This window comes from Pyrus communis, chromosome 13, assembly GCF_041283825.1.
Source record: "Pyrus communis isolate YQ-2024b chromosome 13, ASM4128382v1, whole genome shotgun sequence".
NCBI lineage: Eukaryota > Viridiplantae > Streptophyta > Magnoliopsida > Rosales > Rosaceae > Pyrus > Pyrus communis.
In genome coordinates, this window is record NC_142577.1 from 20,427,918 (window position 1) to 20,448,881 (window position 20,964).

Consider the following 20,964-nt stretch of genomic DNA (forward strand, 5'->3'; position numbering starts at 1 on the left):
TAATTTCAACACGAGCAATGCACATGACTAACTTTTAGGGGCACAATGATTGAACATATAGGAGAGCAAAATCCAATTGAAAATTTACAGTGTAAAGTGACACACAACTTATTCAGGCGTATTATTAAAACTTTTCTCTGCCCTCAATTACTTCATTACTTCACAGATACACGTCATCTTTTATCTCCAGCTCCCCAATTTCACTATTGGCTTTTTATTCCAGTCAAAAAGTTTGATATTACACATAGATAGAGCTATGTTTATTTGGTAATGATACTTTTTTCTTCTTTAAAATCTTGGTTTTAACATAAAGACCAAAGAGAAAAGACAGGCGGAGAAAAAGGAATAATATATGTATACATGTGTGTGTGTGCATATATTTTGTTGTAAAAGCTGTGAGAATTTAACGCTCACATGATTAATCAAAAACGAAAAGTAAGACGGACTAAAAATAGTCAATTTTTTTGTTGTTGTATGACATGATTTTCAACATGCATTTATTTTTCTTATAGACTTATACACGTAAATGATTTTATATAAAGAACATGCAATGTATGATCAGACAAAGCATAAGATTAAGAGTGAAAGCAATAATAGCAATATCCTTTCCCTCTTTTTACCTGCAAATTGTGTGATACCTTGCAGTTGTTCCACTTATATTTCTAGCAAATGTTATATCTCTCTCACTTCTGCTTTGTTGCACAATATATATATATATATATATAAATATATGTATGTATGTATGTATGTAATAATTGCTTTGTCAAATATTATTGGCTTTTTATCCAAAATAGTTTATGAGATTTGCAGAACTTCTTATTTTGGTTCCTGAGATTTGAAATCGATAGAATTGATCCCTGAGTTTGTCCACATTCAATCATTTTGGTTATTCCGTGAAAAATCTCCATTAAATAGGGATAAAATGGCAAACATACCTTCAATTTTTGTCAAATCATTTTGGCCTATTATTTATTAAATTGAGGGTAGTTTTATCATTTAATCTTTATTTAACATAATTAGTCACAGAAGGATTAAAATGATTGATGGTGAACAATCTTAAGGACCATTTGTATTGATTTCAAATTTTAAGGACCAAATTGAGGAGTTATGAAAATCTCAAGGACCAAATTTTAGCTAAAAGGCCAATATTATTTGAGAATTGTTATTCCCATCCCAGTGTCTTATCTCCTCACTCACCTTTATAATAAAAATTTTAATACAATTTTACCCATTTATAAAATGACGGATAAGAACCTTAATATATAATAATAATTTCACAGCCACATCTATACCACTAGCAGCACGTAATGAGATTTTTGCTTCCCGCTCAATTGAAAGATTTTGGTGTTTATTCATGATGTGAAATTTTGGTTGTTCGGATGGTTCCAAGTTTACAATTTTCCAGTTTTGTTTGCTTCCAATAATGCTTGAAGACTAAGTTCATGCTTGTCGTTTTTCAGTAAACATGGCTTCCTCTAGACTTAGTTATACTTTTCCGCAAACCAGATGTTTCCTTATCCAAATCAACAATTCTCTTGTTCTTCTCTTCAATCTCTAGCTCTGTCATATGTTTGGCCTTCTTCAAATCTTCAGTAAGCTTTTCAATTGTAACCAGATTTTCTAAAACTTCTGAGAAGTTCTGAGAAGAACAATATAAATGCACTTGTCAAGTCTTGCTCTAATGACGATGCCATTACTTGGAAATTTTTTATGTTCTCATATTTCTCATTTATAACACTGAAAAACCTGTTTCTCTAGTCCAATAGCTTCCTCTCCATCCCCGTGATATCATTTTTGAGATTTTCCATGCAGATATTGTTTTCCTTCGCACTTCTTGTAAGGTTCTTAGTGTTTTGTGTGAAAAATTATACTCTTGTATGCTTATTTATAATGTGAAATTTTGGTATGTAATTATTCAAGAGTAGGGAAGAATTAATATAATGGGCTCGAGAAGTTGGGAAGGTCAATGGTCTTGTTATAGTGACGTTACAATTGTGGAATCGGGCAAAGAAGTTATTCTCTTTCTCCTAAGAGACAAGTTTACAATTTTAGATATATTAGAGGTCAGTTTAGGAATAATAGTAAGTGAGAATATAATATTTTAATATTTTGACTTTTTATGGTGGGTGAAATTATAACGTAGGTGGAGAAATAAGACAATATGGTGGGTCTAGCAGCTCTCTATTATTTTATTGTTAGTGTAGAGCTTTAAATAATTGTGTTTATTAAAAAATTGTTGAAACCAAATTTTTTATTGGATGAAATGTTAGTGGAATAAGGGTCATACTATTAAACTTATAAAATTTAAAATTAAGTCTAATGTCGAATTTAACTTCTCATCTCAAAGACTTCAAATTCAATAAACAAATAACACTTTAGTTGAAATAACTCTTAATATTAAATATTCACAATGACATATCTACCTAAGATTTAACGCTCCAGAAAAAGAAGGCTACGATTCTAAAGGTAATCTAAAACGTAGGATTAAACAAGTCAAGTCAACTTGACTTCATACTTTTATAAACCTTCAATCACTCACCAAATCATTCATTCATTCGTTCCCTTCCCTCTCAATTAATCTCACACTCCATTTCCAGAAGCTTTCAAGCTTTCAAGAACTTGTGACAGTATATACAGCATATATATTTATATAAACTGATGGGGAAGTTTTACTGCTTGGTAGGCGATCTTAATCTCATGGCAGTTCTGGTGGTGATTGTTGTAGCTCTTTTCGTCATGACGGTTTTCGCTCCACCGCCGCGGCGTGGCACTATTATTGCTGTCTACCGCTGCTATTGAGTAGTTAACTTCTTTCGAGTCCTCTTGCCATGCCACACATATATGCATCTCTCCTCTCCTCTCCTCTCTTCTCTCAGTAGTTTTCTCATTTTTGCTGCTTTGAGTTGCTGGTAATAAATTAGTAATCATGTTTGTAATGAATCATAGTGTTATTTGAAGTTTGTTGTAAAAATTATGTGACATGTGTTTGTGACAAGTTCATGGAAAATTTGGTAAAATAAATGTAATATGTGTTTGACGAGCTCATGGAAATTTTGAAAATAACCAAAATTTAGACACTACGGAGAATTATACCCACTCTTTTTTTATTTAATTTTTTTCTCTTAAAAAAGGGACTAGCCGATGTTTTTTGAAATTTATGACGAGCTTTTAAATTTATGATAATTATAACAAAAATTAATATAAAAGTACTAATATACTCTTAGGGGGGGTTTGTTTGGCCTCGTTAGCTGGGACTGGACTGGATTAGACTACTTACTTACATAGTCCCATGTTTAGTTTGTATTGGGACTAAGTTAAATGGGAGTAAAGGGGACTCGCGTGGATTAGAGGCCTCGCTAGGAGTTCTTAGCGAGACCCTCCACAAACCACGGGACTTTCTAAGATATCTTCGCTTAGCCCCTTTCGCTTCGCCCCTGCTTCTTCTTCTCCACTCTCGCATCCATTTTCATCTTGTTCCTCATCTCTGCTTCACCCCTGTACGAGTTCTGGGCTACGTTCTTTTGGATCTCAAAGGAATTTGCGTCGATTTGCAGATCGTGGGGAGGAAATGGGCATCGTGGCGGCGATTTGCTTTGAGCGTTGTGGTGACCACCATGGATGCCAAGCCCTTGCAAGCTTCAGTTCCCAACGCTTTAGCCCACAATGCATCCAAACCTCCAATACCCACTTCCGATTTGGTCTCCCCCACCATTTCTAACATGCCAATAATTTTTTCCCGATCAAATCCCTGAAGAAAATTGCTCCATCCTCTCCAAGTTTCTTATTCTTCTGCAACCTCTCCTATCAGGTAAAGACGACTACCACCAGATTTTTTAAGACCCTTCTTTTCTCTAGCGTCGTCCTACTCGACTCCTCACTCTGCTCGACTCCTCATCCTGCTTGACAAGCTCGCTGGACCATCCCAGGACCACCACCGCGTCCTCGTAAATCACGGCTTCCTCTGCCACTTTCTCTTCTTAGTTTTCTTCAGTTTTGTTTTGAAGATTCATGAAATTATGACTGGGTTTTGATAGATTTTTGTTTTTGATCGATTTGTGGGTTTGATTGATTTCTCAGATTTGATTGGTTTCTGGGTTTTGATTTTTGGGTTTTGACTGCTACCCATTTGTTTTCAATTTATCTGTTATTTTTCCTTTTATGAAATGAAATACAAAGTTGTTCTATGTAAATTCTAATAGGTTTTGTTATCAACTCATTAATTTCTGTAGGTATATGATCTTACCAAGTTAATTAGTACCTTTTACATTAAGGCTTATGGTAGTCTTACAAGAATCCAACAAATTGAGTGGAACTGTCGGTGAGGGTGAAGCACATGCAATTCGTGAAGAAGAAGAGGGCTATGCCCTTTTATTTTTCCATATATTCATTTTGATATTTTTAATAGAAAATAAATTAAAATATAATAATAATAATAATTTATTGTTAGTCCAGTTTTTTAGTCTGACACTGCACCAAACGTTTCACTATACTAGTACAGTAGTACAACTTAGTCTAGTCTAAACCAATCCAGCTTAGTCCTTGAAGCTAATCCAATCCGAGACAGTCCGTATTTATTTTGCTTTGCACACAGATGAAATTCATGTAGCAGTGACATTGCCTTTCCAAAAACCCATGTTGTTGCCAACATCCCAAATGGCATGCTGGAATGAGGAAACTAGTCAGCCGCCATTGTTTTGTTTTAAGAGTAATATTAGAGAGACCAAAAATTTTAAACTAAATGATGTGGTTGTACATGTTTAGATTATTGGTTAAGTATCGATTAATGCTTGTTTTTTATTTGTGACACATCATTTGATTTGTAAATTTAATCTCCTTAACATTACCTTTTGTTTAATAGCAAAAATATTAAATCAGACTCTCCTTAACAACATGAATGTGTCTTTCTAGAGTTTTCTTTAGCAAAAATTTAATTTGACCATTGTGATTTGGTTAGGGTACTTTATTCGAACTTTTGTATGGGGTTTATTATTTTTTTTAATTATTAGCATTTGTGTGGTTTTAAATGGGTATAAGCATGAGAAAATTCAACAACAAACAAGGACCTGTCAAACTTTTTTTATGTTTTTTTTTTTTTTTTTTCTTATTCGATACAATATTAAATACAGTATAAATAACATATAGTTCGATATCGCACTAAACACTCGACTCATACTATGTGATGACTATTTATCCTATTCGATTGAAATAATTTGTACTCTACCAAACAGAAATTTAAAGTACTACTACAGGAAGTCACCACTTGCATATAGGTAGACTCTATATAGGGTCCAAATTGTTATTGTCTTCGAAATTTTCCCATGTAGAACTGCGTGATTCGAGCACGAAACCGAAGGGCAAATCAAGCAAATATAGTGTACCTTCGAAGTTCGAACCCATTACAGAAACTGCATCTGGGTATCTATTTTTCGTGAATCCGAACACTTGTTCTTCTGTCGGGGCAAATTTGAGGGATTTTGGAGAGATTTGTAGCCTCTGCCTACAACCATGTTAAGATGAGAGGTGGGTGCTGGGTTTTGGTTTGTGTATGAAGGCTTCCTCGCCGACATGTTTTGATGAAGATTTTAGGAAAGGGAAGGTTGGATTTGTTCGAAATCGCAGAAATATTAAAACTTTAATAAGAAAAAAATGGTAAAATTAATAGATGAATAAACCCAATAATAATAAAATTTGGAAAAGCATATCCAAAATTGCAGTGAAGAGATGAAGTGCGTTCTAATTATTCATGCATTATTGTTTAATAATATTGGTCAAATAGTACATGAACTATGTGGCAAGAATGCTGGGAGGAGAAAGACAACGGAAATTTGGGGATGCAAGAATTGTGGAAAAGTGAAGCTTGACAGTGCCTGCAGCACTGCTAGTTTTTTCACAGTGAAAAGAAAATGAGAAGGTTTTTAGTCGTATATTAGTACGTTTATATCAACTTCTGTTAAGTACTAGTTTTTTTTTTATATTTGGATTCCCTTGTCAAATCTTGTATTTGCTATCACATGCTCATAGTTTAGAGTTAGGGTGTAATGCTGATCTGGAATTACCACTGGGGGTTGAACTTGTCAAAGCACCAGCCATCTTCACTACAAAAGGTTTGAATCATACATTTGCATATGCAGGTTAAGCTTATTTTTTTAGATTCCTTTTGTCTAGTGTAGTTGTCTAGTAAGAATTTTCGTCTGTTTTCCACCTGTTTAGGCACACAAAATAAGACAGCCCACATGGGGCCATCTGACACCTTTTCCCGTGCGTGGATCTCTCACCCTTGATCTGGGAAGGCCTCTTTGGCTCGTGACACGTGTCTCCTTATTCCCTTTGTTTGAAACATCCATCTCTTCCATTATAAGGGGTTTCAAGGTTTCATTTGTGTTTGGTTAGGATTTTCAGATTTTGAGAAAATGAGTCCATTTAGCCTAGAGCTACCTCTTAAGCTTCTAAACCGAAACTCTAGCCACAAAACCATCTCATGCACAAACACTCAATCACTGCATATTAGAGTTGCATTGTTTTAGTGGTGTTGCACTAAGCTTTTGGTCTAAACCTAAGGTTCCATATCGTTCATAGACCAATTTCTTGAATTCATGTTAGATTCTTCTTCAACTGTTTGACTGAAGAACCTGACTGGTCAGTTGAATCCAAATCTCATGCGCATATCATAAAATCATATCACATCATTAATCGTGTTAATCTTGGTGCCACAAGGTGAAGAGCTAAGGAAGAGCTACCATCTTGTGAAGACTAAAGGAGTCCATCTCGTGTAAGGCAAGGTTGCACAAAGGTAAAGCTGCTCCATAGATAGGGATCTAGGAATTGAGCTTGTGTGGTCTTTGTATGAACCTTTGTTTACACTAGTGGATTGGACTCACTAGAGTCCCCGGTTTTTTAATCTAGACGTGGTTTTTTCTAGCCAAAAACTTGCTTGTATTCAATATTTTACAAAGCCTTATTTATAACCTTGTTGGAATTCAACATTGTAGGGTTTGCTAGTATTGACACTTTATTAACTAAGTAAACTTAACCCAAGTACTAAGATTATGACTTAATTGAAGTTCACATTCTTAAGTTTTAACCTTTTAAGTTTGTTTGATTTATATGCTTGTGGGATTCTAACAATCTGAACTCAGTTGACTAGTACATTTGACTAGTCAGTAAAGTTATTTTTAAGTTTTTATTGTAGAGTATTCCACCTAGTACCAATTTCAATTGGTATCAGAGCCTTGCTCTAGACATACATAAAGTAATCTCTGGGATTTTACTGGTATTTGATTGTCTCACATCATGGATCATGTTCGTGTAACTCTCCTCCATTCTTTGATGGCATGAACTATGCAGCATAGAGTGAGAAGTTTCAAATATTCCTTGAGGCACATGATTTTCTTGCGATTGATTATCTTACTCTTGAGTGAAGGGCTCACTCTAGAGCTATTGATGGGGAGTTGGTGATCAAACCTAAAAATGAATGTACTAATGGTGAAGTGACATATACCATGACAAATAGGAAGACAAGAAATGCCATTGTATTTGCCATATCGCCAACTCAGTTTGCTTATATTCGATATTGCACAATTGACAAGCAAGCTTGGGATAAACTTCGAATCCTTCATGAAGGTGACAAACAAGTGAGAGATTTGAAGCTTCAAATGACCTTCTCGAAGTTTAAACATTTAAGAATGCTCGAGTCCGAAACCTTTTAGCTTTCTATGAAAAGGTTGAAATGTTGATGAATGAAGCCTTGGAATTAGGGAAACCTATCTGTGAAACAACAATTGTTCAAAAGATCTTGAGATCTTTGTCCAAGAGATTCCAAGCAAAAAAGGCTGTCATCCAAGAGTTTCAAGATTTAAATGAGATTAAGCTCGAAAAGTTAGTTGGGAAACTCATTACTTATGAGATGGAGCTTGAGATGGATGATGGTGTCACCAAAAAGGGAAAAGATGTTGCTCTTCAAATTGTTGGTAATAGCAACATTACAAGTGACTTTTGTGATTTGTTCTCAAAGGATGATCTTGCCTTATTTATCAAGTAATTCAGAAAAGGTCTCAAAAACAAAGGAAGAGATGTCAAGTGGTCTAAGGGGTCATCAAACAATCGTGAAAAACTACTCTATGGTGAGAATATAGTGATTTTTCAGAAAAGAAAGACAAAAGTCTATCCAAAGTGTCTAGTCTTTGTTTTATGTGTGGTGGAAGTGGGCACCATGCAGTTGAATGTGCCAACACTAGACTTTTTAGTAAGAAACATGAAAAGGCTATGATGGCTACTTGGAGTGACAGTGAGAGCAGGATTCTGTGTCATCAAACAAGTCATCAGATGATGAAGATAAGATTGTTGCATTTGTTGCATCTGTTGATGAAACATCCTCCAGAGGAAAAGACAAAGTATTGGATGATACCAATGTGTTATCATCTCAGGAGTTGTCCAACTTGTATGAATCTTTGTTTGATAAGATGTGAGTTGCAATATTGGACAATGCAGAACTTGTCAAAAAGGTGTTTGTGTTATAAGAAGAGGTTGAGTATTTCCGTCTGGTCAGAACAAAACTAAGTGACAAGATCACACGGTTAGAAGCTGAACTTCACATGCTGAATGAAAGAGGCTTACTCTAGGATGATGATGATAAAATGGATGACCTAATTATCTCTATTGAAGATCATGTTCAGAGTTTGATGATATCGTATGAAAGTTTACTTCAACAAACTCATCTGTTGCAGGAAAACAATGAATTGTATTAGGAAGCTAATTTGAAGCTGACTTCTTAATTGAATGAGGCTACATGCAAGTTAAATTGTCTGTCTATGGGTGCTGATTTATCAGAAAGTGTATTCGTTATTGTAATCAGTTTAAAGGTGATGAAAACAATTCAAGTTCCATGGGTGTGAACATGCATGCTTCTAAGGAACTTCCTCTTATATCTCCATTGGCTGACTCTATTTCAAGGTCTAGATTTGTCCCCAAATGTCATCATTGTCGTGATCTTGGCCACATTAGACCTAAGTGTAGAAAACTACATCTGGAAAGGAAAAATGATCTAAAGGAACAAATGGATCATTTAACCATAGAGGTCAACAGAATGTCCAATATTGTTAATTCTTCAAGCTCAAGAAATGTCAAGTCAAGTTAAGTTCAAGTGGCTTTCAATGTGGATTTAGGAAGTGTTTGATTGCTCAAAGTTCAACATCGTCCTCTAGGCCAGACGCTTAGCACCTTGACAGTGGTTGCTCTCATCATATGACCGGTGATAAAAATGCTTTTTTATTATTTTATTATTTTATTTTTATTTTTTAATCTCTTGTACCATTCAAAAGTGGCATGATTGAGTTTGGTGGAGGAGACAAGGATGAGATTATTGGAAAGTGAGTGGTGAAGATTCCTGGACTTCCTACGCTTGAAGATGTTTGCTATGTGGCTGGATTGTCAACTAGTCTCATTAGTATTGGTAACTATGTGATGAAGTTGCTAATGAAGTATGCTTTTCCAAGACGAGTTGCAAAATTTTTGATAAACGTGGGAAGAACATGTTAGTGGTTCCAAGATCAAAGGAAAATTGCTATACAATTGTTGCCTCTAAGTGTGATAATTGCTCAGGTTGGAACACAGATTCTTTTCAGCAAATGGACCAATTTGGATAAAGATTTAGTCTCTAATCCTCCGCATCAACAAAAATGAAATTCAAAAAAATTATATTAAATTTTAAAATATATTGGGCATAATTATGGTAGTAGTGTCGTCAAGGTTGGTAGCAATTCAATTTTCAGAGAAGTAGACTTACGGTAGCCGGCCAAGTAAAAGAATCTAGGCTGGTAGTAGTGTCCTCGACGTCGGTGATAAGGTGATGGTAGTCGCGACGACGGTGGTGTTGTCGAATAGGAGAGAATCAAGGTTCTGGGACCTATGTTCTCCGAGTCCTAGGAAGTCGTCTGTGATGAGGTTATAGTGGTCACGACGGCGGTGATGGGTTGGGTTCTCTGGGATGTCATCGGAGTCGAGGGAGTCGAGGGAGTGACGGATGGTGGAGAGGTGGGAGTAAGAGTGTGAGACTGATTCTGGGACTCAGGATGACTAGGTTAGAGATTAATGGTTCAAATTGGATGATAGGTTATCATTCAATCTCGAACATTGATTATAATTAGAAACGAGTCGATCCAGGGCCCTTTTTTTTAGGGTTTAGGACTCGACCGCCTCGTAAATGACATGGGCCCACCCCACCCCGCCCCGTTTATTTTTTAAAACATTTGGAACCGGCCCGTACCCTCCCCGAATCTAGCTTACCCACCCCAACCCGCGATTCCTCTACCCGTTTGCCCACCTCTACCGTTGATCAGAAACCGGTTTGGGCCTTTGTGTTCGGTTACCAAACCAGCCCAGTCCAGCCCTCAAATAGTTCATTACTTTACTTTACACGTCATCTTCTATATCCACGTACCATTTGGATCCTCCTCCGATAGAGTTTAACCTCCAAAACAGCCATGGAATTCCACTGAAATCAAACCACAAGCTCCTCCTCCCCCTTCAAGTTTCTTCAACTCGAATCAGCAAAACAATGTCACTGTGCTTCTCCTCCCTTGTATTCAATCTCCATTCCGCAAAGAACCAAAGCTTCATAACCCGTTTCTCTTCTCAGTTCACCCACCAAACCAGCAAGGTAAGCTCTGTTCTTTCTGCTTTTTCACCATCTTGTCCCGTAAACTTATCTGAAGTTTTGAATTTTAGAACAGATATATTGAAACCCATATCAGCTTCATCGAACCCAGTTGCTGAAATCACCAATCCACCATCGTTCCGCCGCAAAAACCCAAAAGACATCAACATTTTGGTGGTGGGTGCAACTGGGTACATTGGGAAATTTGTAGTTAAGGAGTTGGTTAACAGAGAGTTCAATGTTATAGCCATTGCTAGGGAGAATAGTGGAATTCGGGGTAAAGTTAGCAAGGATGAGACTCTGAAGGAGTTGAAAGGTGCAAATGTGTGCTTTTCGGATGTGACCGATTTGGGTGTTTTCGATAAATGTTTGGAAGATTTGGGGGTTTCGATTGATGTTGTTGTTTCATGCCTTGCTAGCCGTTCTGGGGGTGTGAAGGACTCTTGGAAGATTGATTACGAGGCCACGAAAAACGGTCTTGTTGCCAGTAGGAAGCGTGGGGCTTCACATTTTGTGTTGCTTTCTGCAATTTGTGTGCAGAAGCCCCTCCTTGAGTTCCAGCGTGCGAAGCTGAAATTCGAGTCGGAGTTAATTAGAGAAGCTGAGGAGGATATTGGGTTTAGTTATAGCATTGTAAGGCCGACCGCGTTTTTTAAGAGCTTGGGTGGTCAGGTTGAGTTGGTGAAAGATGGCAAGCCTTATGTGATGTTTGGAGACGGGAAGTTGTGTGCTTGCAAGCCAATCAGCGAGGCGGATTTGGCGTCGTTTATTGCGGATTGTGTGTTGAGTGAGAACAAGATTAACCAGGTTTTGCCTATCGGAGGACCGGGTAAGGCGTTGACGCCCTTGGAGCAAGGGGAGTTGCTGTTTAGACTTGTGGGAAGGGAACCCAAGTTCTTGAAGGTGCCCATTGAAATTATGGACTTTGCTATTGGGGTTCTCGATTTCCTTGTAAAGGTATTTCCTTCAATGGAAGATACTGCTGAGTTCGGGAAGATTGGAAGGTATTATGCAGCTGAGAGTATGTTGGTTTTGGATCCTGAGACCGGAGAATACAATGCTGAGAAAACGCCAAGTTATGGCAAAGACACATTGGAAGAATTCTTTGAGACAGTGCTGAGGGAGGGAATGGCCGGTCAGGAATTAGGCGAACAAACGATTTTCTAAGAATTTGTGGCGTGATTAGAAATTTTGTACATTCAGTTTCTCAGTTGGTTGAACAAGTTTTGTACAATAGTCTTCTTTCAGGTATGCAGTTTCTCATCTGTACACCGAACCGTGTTTCATATCGGTGACGAGCTATTCATTTTTCTAGCATTGTTGTGAGAAACTTAACTGATACTTCAGTTGCATCAATATATCATCAGATTGGTTGCTTAAGTTGGTTGTGTGAGTTCCTTCCCAATATAGCGTATCCAATGCAGTTCAAATCTCCACAATCGCTACATACATTTGCATTCACTTTCTTTGCATATTGAAGAAGATGGAAACCATGTCGTAATTCCTTTGTGATTTTGTTATGTTAATACATCAGTAAAAACCCAGGAAACAGGTCTGCATTTGCAACAGCAACTAATTCTCATTCGTTTGCACTTAGAGAAGAGAACACGTGAATGTAACGATACAAGACGAATCAATACCTTAGACTGCAAGTAGGCAACCAAACCGAGTATCAGCTGCATAATAAGGCATTCATATAGTCTGTCAATCATGTGTGTCCGATGTTTGTATTGCAACGGTTGATACAAATTAGGGAACAAAACACAACTTACCACATCAAGAAATGCAAAATGGAGCCACAACTTTGGTGGGAAAATTGGCTTCCAGATGACTGAAATGGATGCTAGTGTTGTAAGAAGAGCTTAGAGGCCTGCAACTGATAGAGCCACCACAAAGCATCTAAAACAAGAAACATTAAACCTTGGTAATGCTTTGTGATGAGATATCCACATGTAGTCTTTTGTGAATAACTAGAATACGATAAATTTATTTGGACAGACTTCCTGTAACTGTTTCTGCCACACTTTCTAGTACATGTGAACTGGATAATGATAGTTTTTCTTTTTTTTCTTTTTTTTTTTTTGGTAAACGATGATAGTTTATGTTTGCCACATGATTGATTGTGGTTGTATGCAAATAATGCAATGTTCTCTCCTTGTGGAGACCACAACTAATTGATAAATTAGATGCCTCAATTTTGTTATGAAGAAATTGTTGCATGTTTGATCCATGCTACCCCTAAGATTATTAGAAAATTGTATTGTGGGGTGAGTGACATGCATGGGGTTGCAAATTCAACTTGATGCCATTTAATTATTATGCTTCTAGAAAGGCTCGCTGGTAGCGTTTCAAACCAATCATGCGATTTTATTTATAAAAAAAAATTGAATACGTAGCAACGCGTGATAAGTTTGAGACATTATCAACTTTGCATCTTCATTTGTTCAAGTCCATTTCACAAGTTTAAGTACACCTTGCTCTAAGTCCAAGAAGATATATTATATATTAAAAATATAAAAGAAAAAGAAAAGAGTACTAAATTTAGATTAAATCAGATTAGAACGCCAGGGTGAGATCGGTTGTACAGTGATCAAAGATAAAGTCAGATTCTACTTTCTAAAAAATTGTTTCTTCTGCAAAAGAAAAGAAGATTAGATGGAATCCATGTTAAAGGAAGGAAAAGTAAAGATTAATTAAAAACTAAAAGATCTACCATGAAATCCTTCCGATACATGTTCTTAGCTAGGGAGAAAAACACACGCACAAATACAGCGTATCCAATGCAGTTCAATCCTCCACGATCGCATTCGCTTTCTTTGCATATCGAAGAAGATGGAAAACATGTCGTAATTCCTTTGTGATTTTGTTATGTTAATACATCAGTAACTGGTCTGCATTTGCAACAGCAAATAATTCTCATTCGTTTGCACATAGAGAACACGTGAATGCAACGATACAACATGAATCAATACCTTAGACTGCAAGTAGATAACATTTACAATTTAAAAGAACCTGTAAAATAAGAAATCCAAATTCTAAGCTTCCACCATAGGTCTTAGAAACAATACAAGACAAATCAGAGACAAGATATACCATACGGTAGACAACATTTACACAATAAAAGAACCTCGAAACATACACATATGCAAACACTAAGGTTCGATAAGGCACGCGCACACACTAGTTGAAGGCATACTGTGGGTAGGATTCTAATACATTTAGTTATCTTCTTCAATCCTGGCGAATTTTTTTGTGAAGGGTGAAAGTTGAGAGCCAGACCAGAAGAACCAGCAAGACTGAGGCTACCAGCGAGGTAGCGAGGGAGCCTGCTATGTGCTTACAGTACTTGTCAAAAGCCGAGCACACCTTCTGCCACATCACATGTTCATTACCCTTGTATCCGATATAAGCAACAGCCCCGGCTGTGCCCGTGGCTGAGGCAACCAAACCGAGTATCAGCTGCATAATATGGCATTCACACATATAATTTGTCAATCCTGTGTGTCCGATGTTTGTATTGCACCTGTTGGTACAAATTAGAGAGCAAACCACAACTTACCACATCAAGAAATGCAAAATGGAGCAACAACTTTGGTGGGCAAATTGGCTTCCAGATTACTGAAATGGATGCTAGTGTTGTAAGAAGAGCATAGAGGCCTGCAACCGATAAAGCCGCCACAAAGTATCTAAAACAAGAAACATGAAACCTAGGTAAATGTTTTGTGATGAGATATTCACATGTAATCTTTTGTGAATAATTAGAATACAACAAAATTATTTGGACACACTTTCTAATACATGTAGACTCTACCTGTGTTAGAATAATGATAGTTTATGTTTGCCACATGATTGATTGTGGTTGTATGCAAATAATGCAATGTTTTCTCCTAGTGGAAACCCCTACTGATTGAGAAATTAGATGACCCAATTTTGTAATGAAGAAATTGTTGCGTTTTTGGTCCATGCTATCCTAAGATTATTATGAAACTGTATTGTGACATGGACGGGGTTGCAACTTCAACTTGATGCCATATAATTATTATGCCTCTAGGACAAAACTCAGTGAGAGTCTCAAACTAATCATGCGACATTATTTTAAAAAAATTCTTTTGCACACAAAAAGAAGATTGGACGGAATCCATGACCATGTTAAAGGAAGGAAAAGTAAGATTAATTAGATTGATTAAACACTAAAAGATCTACCATGAAATACTTCCTATATATACAAACAAATACATGTTCCTAGCTACTAGCAACGGAGAAAAACACACACACACAAATACAAATTTAATCATGAGTATTTTACTGTTCTACTGATATAACTTAATCTAGCTCATCCGCTAATTAAACTAATTAAATTAATCATGGAGATAAAAGTTGATTCGTATTAAACCCGGATTTGTCAATATACAGATCGGGTAAAACTATTCAGAGTGTAGAAAAAAGTTGGACAATAGTAGGTATCATATTCGATCAGAAGTATATAACATGAAAGAAAATTTTAGTTATTCCTTGTCTATCAAGAAATTTCGTTTATTCGATTCTCCTGGAGAGAATATTTATTGAACTTTTAATAGAATTAATTAGAGGGCACCAAGAGTGTTTTCTGTGCCAAAGAAGAGTAATCAAACACCTTGAAACCTTTACCTGCAACTATATATATATATATATATATATATATATATATATATAAACACATATAAGTTATTTTACTAAATTATATGTGCATGTTTGGGTGCTTGAAGTTACTCACATGAAGGCAGGAGAGTGATTAAACTTGGCCTTAACTGGGAAAGGACCTCGGAATACTGTTTGCTTGCTAGTGACCATGACCAACACACTTGTCAGTGATGATGCGAACACTAAGAACCTGAGAGCCACATCAGCTAGAAAGAGGTAGTCGGGTTTAGGGGGAGGAGGCGTGGCTTCGGACTCCTCCTTTGATGGCGGTGGGACTACCTTGGTGGCGGTTTCCGGGTCAGCTGGCTTATCCGTGGTTCCCATGGAAGCTGCTGGTATCTAGTGCTCAAATAAGTTGCTTAAGCAGAAGTCCAAGTGTAGTACTTGTGGTAGTAAATGGTGGTGGTGGATATATGGAAGATATTGGACTAGAACATGTGTTTTTATATGATGTTTGGGGCACACTAAAATGTTTCGAATCCAAATTTGGTTGGAGTTTCCTGTACGCCAAGTGAATTGATATGAAAAAGGGTTTAGTTGGTAGGGTGTGAACCATTTGATCATTATCTGATAGACGATAGACTTCCTTGCTTTATTTTCTCTCCTAAATGTCACTAAATAACTGATTAGGTTAGAATAGTCTATAGAAAAAAAAAATGATAGCTTTCTTATAAAAATGTTACAAAAATTATAATTAAAAGAAAATGATACCATTTAGTCTCTACCTCAGAGGGAAGAGATCAGAAATGGACTGGGGTAATAGGAAACTAAATTGAACTGGTTGTATTAACCAAAAAATATAAATAAAGAGAACTGTTATTCACACCTCAACGTCTTATCTCCTCACTCACCTTTATAATAAAAAATTTAATACAATTTTGCCCATTTATAAAATGACGGATAAGAACCTTAATATATAATAATAATTCCTGCTCAATTGAAAGATTTTGGTGTTTATTCATGATGTGAAATTTTGGTTGTTTGGATGGTTTCAAGTTTATAATTGTCCAGTTTTGTTTGCTTCCAATAATGCTTGAAGACTTGAAGTTCCTCTGCTTGTCGGTTTTCAGTAAACATGGCTTCCTGCAGAATTAGTCATACTTTTCCACAAACCAGATGTTTCTTATCCAAATCAACAATTCTCTTGTTCTTCTCTTCAATCTCTAGCTCTGTCATATGTTTGACCTTCTTCAAATCTTCAGTAAGCTTTTCAATTGTAACTAGATTTTCTACAACTTCTGAGAAGTTCTGAGAAGAACAATATAAATGCACTTGTCAGGTCTTGCTCTAATGACGATGCCATTACTTGGAAATTTTTTATGTTCTCATATTTCTCATTTATAACATTGAAAAACCTGTCTTTCTCTAGTCCAATAACTTCCTCTCCATCCCCGTGATATCATTTTTAGATTTTCTATGCAGCTATTGTTTTCCTTCGCATTTCTTATAAGGTTCTTAGTGTTTTGTGTGAAAAATTATACTCTTGTATGTTTATTCATAATGTGAAATTTTGGTATGTAATTATTCAAGGGCAAAGAAGAATTAATATAATGGGCTCGAGAAGTTGGGAAGGTCAATGGTTTTGTTATTGTGACGTTACAATTGTGGAATCGGGCAAAGAAGTTATTCTCTTTCTCCTAAGAGACAAGTTTACAATTTTAGATATATTAGAGGTTAGTTTAGGAATAATAGTAGGTGAGAAAATAATATTTCAATATTTTAACTTTTATGGTTGGGTGAAATTATAACGTGGGTGGAGAAATAAGACAATATGGTGGGTCTAGCAGCTCTCTATTAATGGCATTTGTTGTATGGTTATATTTTGTAAGGTGAATTGTCGATTTAATCCTTAAATTATTCCTGAATTATTTTTTTAGAAAAACAAGTCTCTCAACTCATTACAAAGAGCCAATTTCATTCTTGTCGTTAGATTTCAAACTTTTCCATCTAATTTTCTGTTAATTTAGGTTATATGACTAGCACATGACATAATTTGAAGGTTAAAATTACCATTTCATCGCTCATGAAACACAACTGGGAGAAACATCCGTCTCCCCATTTTTCCTGCTCAAATTTTCCCCAGTTTTGAAAATTTTAAAGCCTAATTTGCAACTTTTTTAGTTGGGAATCTTTTATATAAACATTAAGGGTTTTCGATTTGGCCATTACAAAGAAAAATTCATGAAAATATATAATTTCAACTCTTCAATAACAAACACCAATTTTATTTTACTAAATCCCATTACAATGAAGGAATCTATGCAGACACAGAAAGGGACAACACAAATGGATTTTTTTTCATTGATTACTCGTGTACAATTGTTAAAAATTCATTTGATGAAACAAATTAGAAGAAAAGTGATTTACTGTAACATAGAGGCCCCCCATCAGACATCTCCTTGTTCAACCAACGTTGAAAATTCATCAAGATTCGTCACTGTTTGAGAATTTATGGGCAAAAATTTGAATCAATTCCTTCAATCTTCCCAACATCTTAAAGCGCAGCGCACCTAGAGGAATGGAGCGGAGCTGTTTCTTTTCTCTCGTCAAAGGGTTCTGGTTACCCTAAAGAACAACTCCAGAGCATGGCATCAAAAACAACGATTTTACCCTTTTAGATATGTCATGTACAAGTTACATGACTTAAGTGAACAGAAAATTGGAAAAGCTTAAAATCTTACAGCAAGGATGAAATTGACTGTTTGTAATGAGTTTAGAGACTTATTTTTCTGAAAAAGTAATTCAAGGACCTAATTTTTCGCTCGAGTAATAATTTAAAAACTAAATCGACAATTCATCTTAATTTGTAAGTTTCAGTACCAATTGTATTTAGAATGCAATAGGGCTAGTTGCCACAGCTAAGTCTTTTGGGACAAGGAACATGACGTACGTCTATTAATTAGTACGTAGTCGGGCTTGTATAGTTTAAGTGGTTTTTATACAACAATATTAGCTAGGGAGAGGAAAATTAAATTTAAGACTTTGAGTGCAAATGTCAATACTCGTAACTAACTGTGTTACAAACTTTTTGCAACTTAAAGTGGTTAATTAAGAACTTTTATATTTTTGCATACACGATTTTGTGTTTTATTCCCTCTCCCATGTCTGCCTATATTTTTATATACAGGGGAAAATGGCTTTGTGAATCTGCTGAATAAAACAACTTGGCCAAAATTAATTTTGATTTAGAAGCTCTGAGAAGACAAATAATTCTTAGTTAATTAAGTACTTTCCAAACCCCATATCCGTCATGTAATCTTGACAAATTACAATTGCACGCACGGGTTTAATTGTAGTTTAAAGTCACATCAAATACATAATTTGCGTGGTGTTATTCCAACCTCTAGAACCGTTAATTATCACTATTCTTTCTCTTTATCCTATTTTTTTCTTCCACCCGGATATTAGATTATGCACTAATAATGATGAAGATATTGAATTAAGTTTAAGCTAATTCTGCTTTAATTTGTTTCTTTTTCCCCATTCGGATCAACCAAACAGAATACAAATACTATGGGCTTCCAATCATTTATGTTTGATTAAAAAATTAAAAGAAAAAAGAAAGAGACATTTGCCTTTGTTTTTACGTGAGATCAGCACCCATTGTATCGTATTCTGCTTGGTTGATCCGAAAGGGGAAAAAAGAAACAAATTAAATGTCACATCCTGATCCATCCGGGTCCCCATTATATTCTAGGATCGATTCTACCGTAGCACGATATTATCCACTTTAGTCCCCAATCACATCCAGTGAGCTCCCAAAAGGTATCGTACTAGGTAGAGATGAGAATATACATATAAAGCTTACAAAATCCACTCCATATGGGATGTTACATTAAAGCAGAATTAACTTAAACTTAATTCAATATCTTAGTCATTATTAATGCATAATCTAGTATCCGGGTGGAATAAAAAAATATGATAAAGAGAAAGAATACTGATTCTAGAGATTGGAACAACAACACGCAAATTATGTGTTTGATGTGACTTTTAACTACGAATTAAACTATAGGTATTATCATAGCGCACACAATTGTATTTTGCTTCTCTCCCAAGAAAGTGGCCAACCTTTTCTTTTGATCTGTAATCTGTATATATCACCTACCATTCAAGTTCAAGTGAGAGACCTTCAAGAAAGCTTTTCAACTAACTACTTCCACATAACCTTCAAGAAATTCAGTGAAGAAAGATGATGATGGAATCATTATAATAATAATAATGTTCATCTCTGGACGGACACGTCATTGTGAAAATAGGTGGATTATAAGATATGGATCTTATCCTTTTTGTGTGTGAAAATAGTCTACATAGTGTTGGTTGAACGAAATGGGTGTGTATATATTATGAGTTACGTAACCATCACTTGGGTCACTCCTGCTTTCACTAAATAAGTAATTTGTTATAAATAAGTAAAAGTTAGAGAGATAATCTTTACTAGTGACATGAACGAAACGAGTGTAAAATATCACACTATAATTGTAACATAAGGGAATGACTAATAAAAGTGGAGGAATTGAAACTGATGTTATTTATTCTTCCTTTCTTTCTCTTCTCTATATATGTTGATAGCAGTCAGAGTGCTCTATTTATAGAGCAACTCCATATTATTACATGTTGAAAATTTACAACACACCTTTTGACAAATAATCCCCTTCATTTCCAAGTCCACATTCATCTACCAAGGTTTTCATTCATCTGCCAAGGATTTCAATATTATTGTGGGTATTCATTACCCACTAGCATTTTCAACACTCCCCCTTAGATGCCCACATATCAACATCAGTGGGAAAAAACCATAACAAAGGAAAAAGAGTATAACTTTACTTGGATTGTTATGCTTATGTTGCCTCGTTAAAACCTTGATAGGAAAAACCCAGTGGGAAAAATCCTAATCGAAGGAAAAAGAGTACAACATGCATGTATCATGGATGCTCCCCTTGATTCCGCATTCTCCAAATTTATCTGATTGGTAAGTTGACGTAATCTGATACTTTGCACTATCTTCTGAAACATGCATTTTGGTATAGATTTGGTGAACAAGTTTGCCAGATTTTCATTGGAATGGATTTGTCTGACTTTAATAACTTTAGTCATCTGAAGCTCATGTGCACTGAAAAACTTGGGAGATATATGTTCAGTCTTATTGCCCTTGATGAATCCTTCCTTCATTTGGGCAACACAGGCTGCATTATCTTCATGAATGACAGTTAGAGTGTCTGACTTTGAAGGTGGACCACATGAATTCCGAGTATGATGGATCATTGATCTTAACCAAGAACATTCACGACTTGCTTCATGTAAAGCAAGTATTTCTGAACTATTTGAAGATGTAGCAACTAATGTTTGCTTTGTTAAGCGACATGAGATTGTTGTATCTCCATTCTTGAACACATATCCAGTTTGTGAGCAGGCTTTATGTGGATCAGAGAGAAAACCAGCATCTGCATATCCAACAAGGATTTGGTCATTGGTGGATTTCTTTGGGTAGAAGAGACCCATGTCTGTTGTCCCACGAAGGTATCGCAATACATCTTTGACTCCCTTCCAATGACGAATTGTTGGAGCAGAGTTATATCTTACTAACAAGTTGACTGAAAAAGCTATATATGGTCTAGTACATTATGCTAAATACA

The 20,964-nt window shown here is 35.9% G+C and overlaps 1 protein-coding gene and 1 pseudogene across 2 annotated transcripts; one reads left to right on the forward strand and one right to left on the reverse strand.

Moving 5' to 3' along the window:
* Positions 1–10,416: 10,416 nt before the first annotated feature.
* LOC137737943 (divinyl chlorophyllide a 8-vinyl-reductase, chloroplastic pseudogene) lies at positions 10,417–12,031 on the forward strand (annotated as a pseudogene). The gene has a single exon (XR_015955138.1). The product of XR_015955138.1 is annotated as a divinyl chlorophyllide a 8-vinyl-reductase, chloroplastic pseudogene (transcript).
* Positions 12,032–13,597: 1,566 nt separating this feature from the next.
* LOC137737984 (CASP-like protein 1D1) lies at positions 13,598–15,769 on the reverse strand. Its single transcript, XM_068477577.2, has 3 exons — positions 15,405–15,769; positions 14,211–14,337; positions 13,598–14,110 (listed from the first exon to the last, which is right to left on the reverse strand). The coding sequence occupies exons 1-3, from the start codon at positions 15,653–15,655 to the stop codon at positions 13,883–13,885; spliced, it is 606 nt and encodes a 201-aa protein (XP_068333678.2). The 5' UTR covers positions 15,656–15,769; the 3' UTR covers positions 13,598–13,882.
* Between the last annotated feature and the right edge of the window lie 5,195 nt (positions 15,770–20,964).

Excerpts from the sequence above, each read along its gene's own strand:
- LOC137737984 (XM_068477577.2), bottom strand. The coding sequence starts at position 15,655 with ATGGGAACCACGGATAAGCCAGCTGACCCGGAAACCGCCACCAAGGTA. Across the intron at positions 14,338-15,404 it reads AATCACTCTCCTGCCTTCAT|ATACTTTGTGGCGGCTTTAT; the intron begins GTGAGTAACTTC and ends TTCTTGTTTTAG. Across the intron at positions 14,111-14,210 it reads ATTTTGCATTTCTTGATGTG|CTGATACTCGGTTTGGTTGC; the intron begins GTAAGTTGTGGT and ends CATATTATGCAG.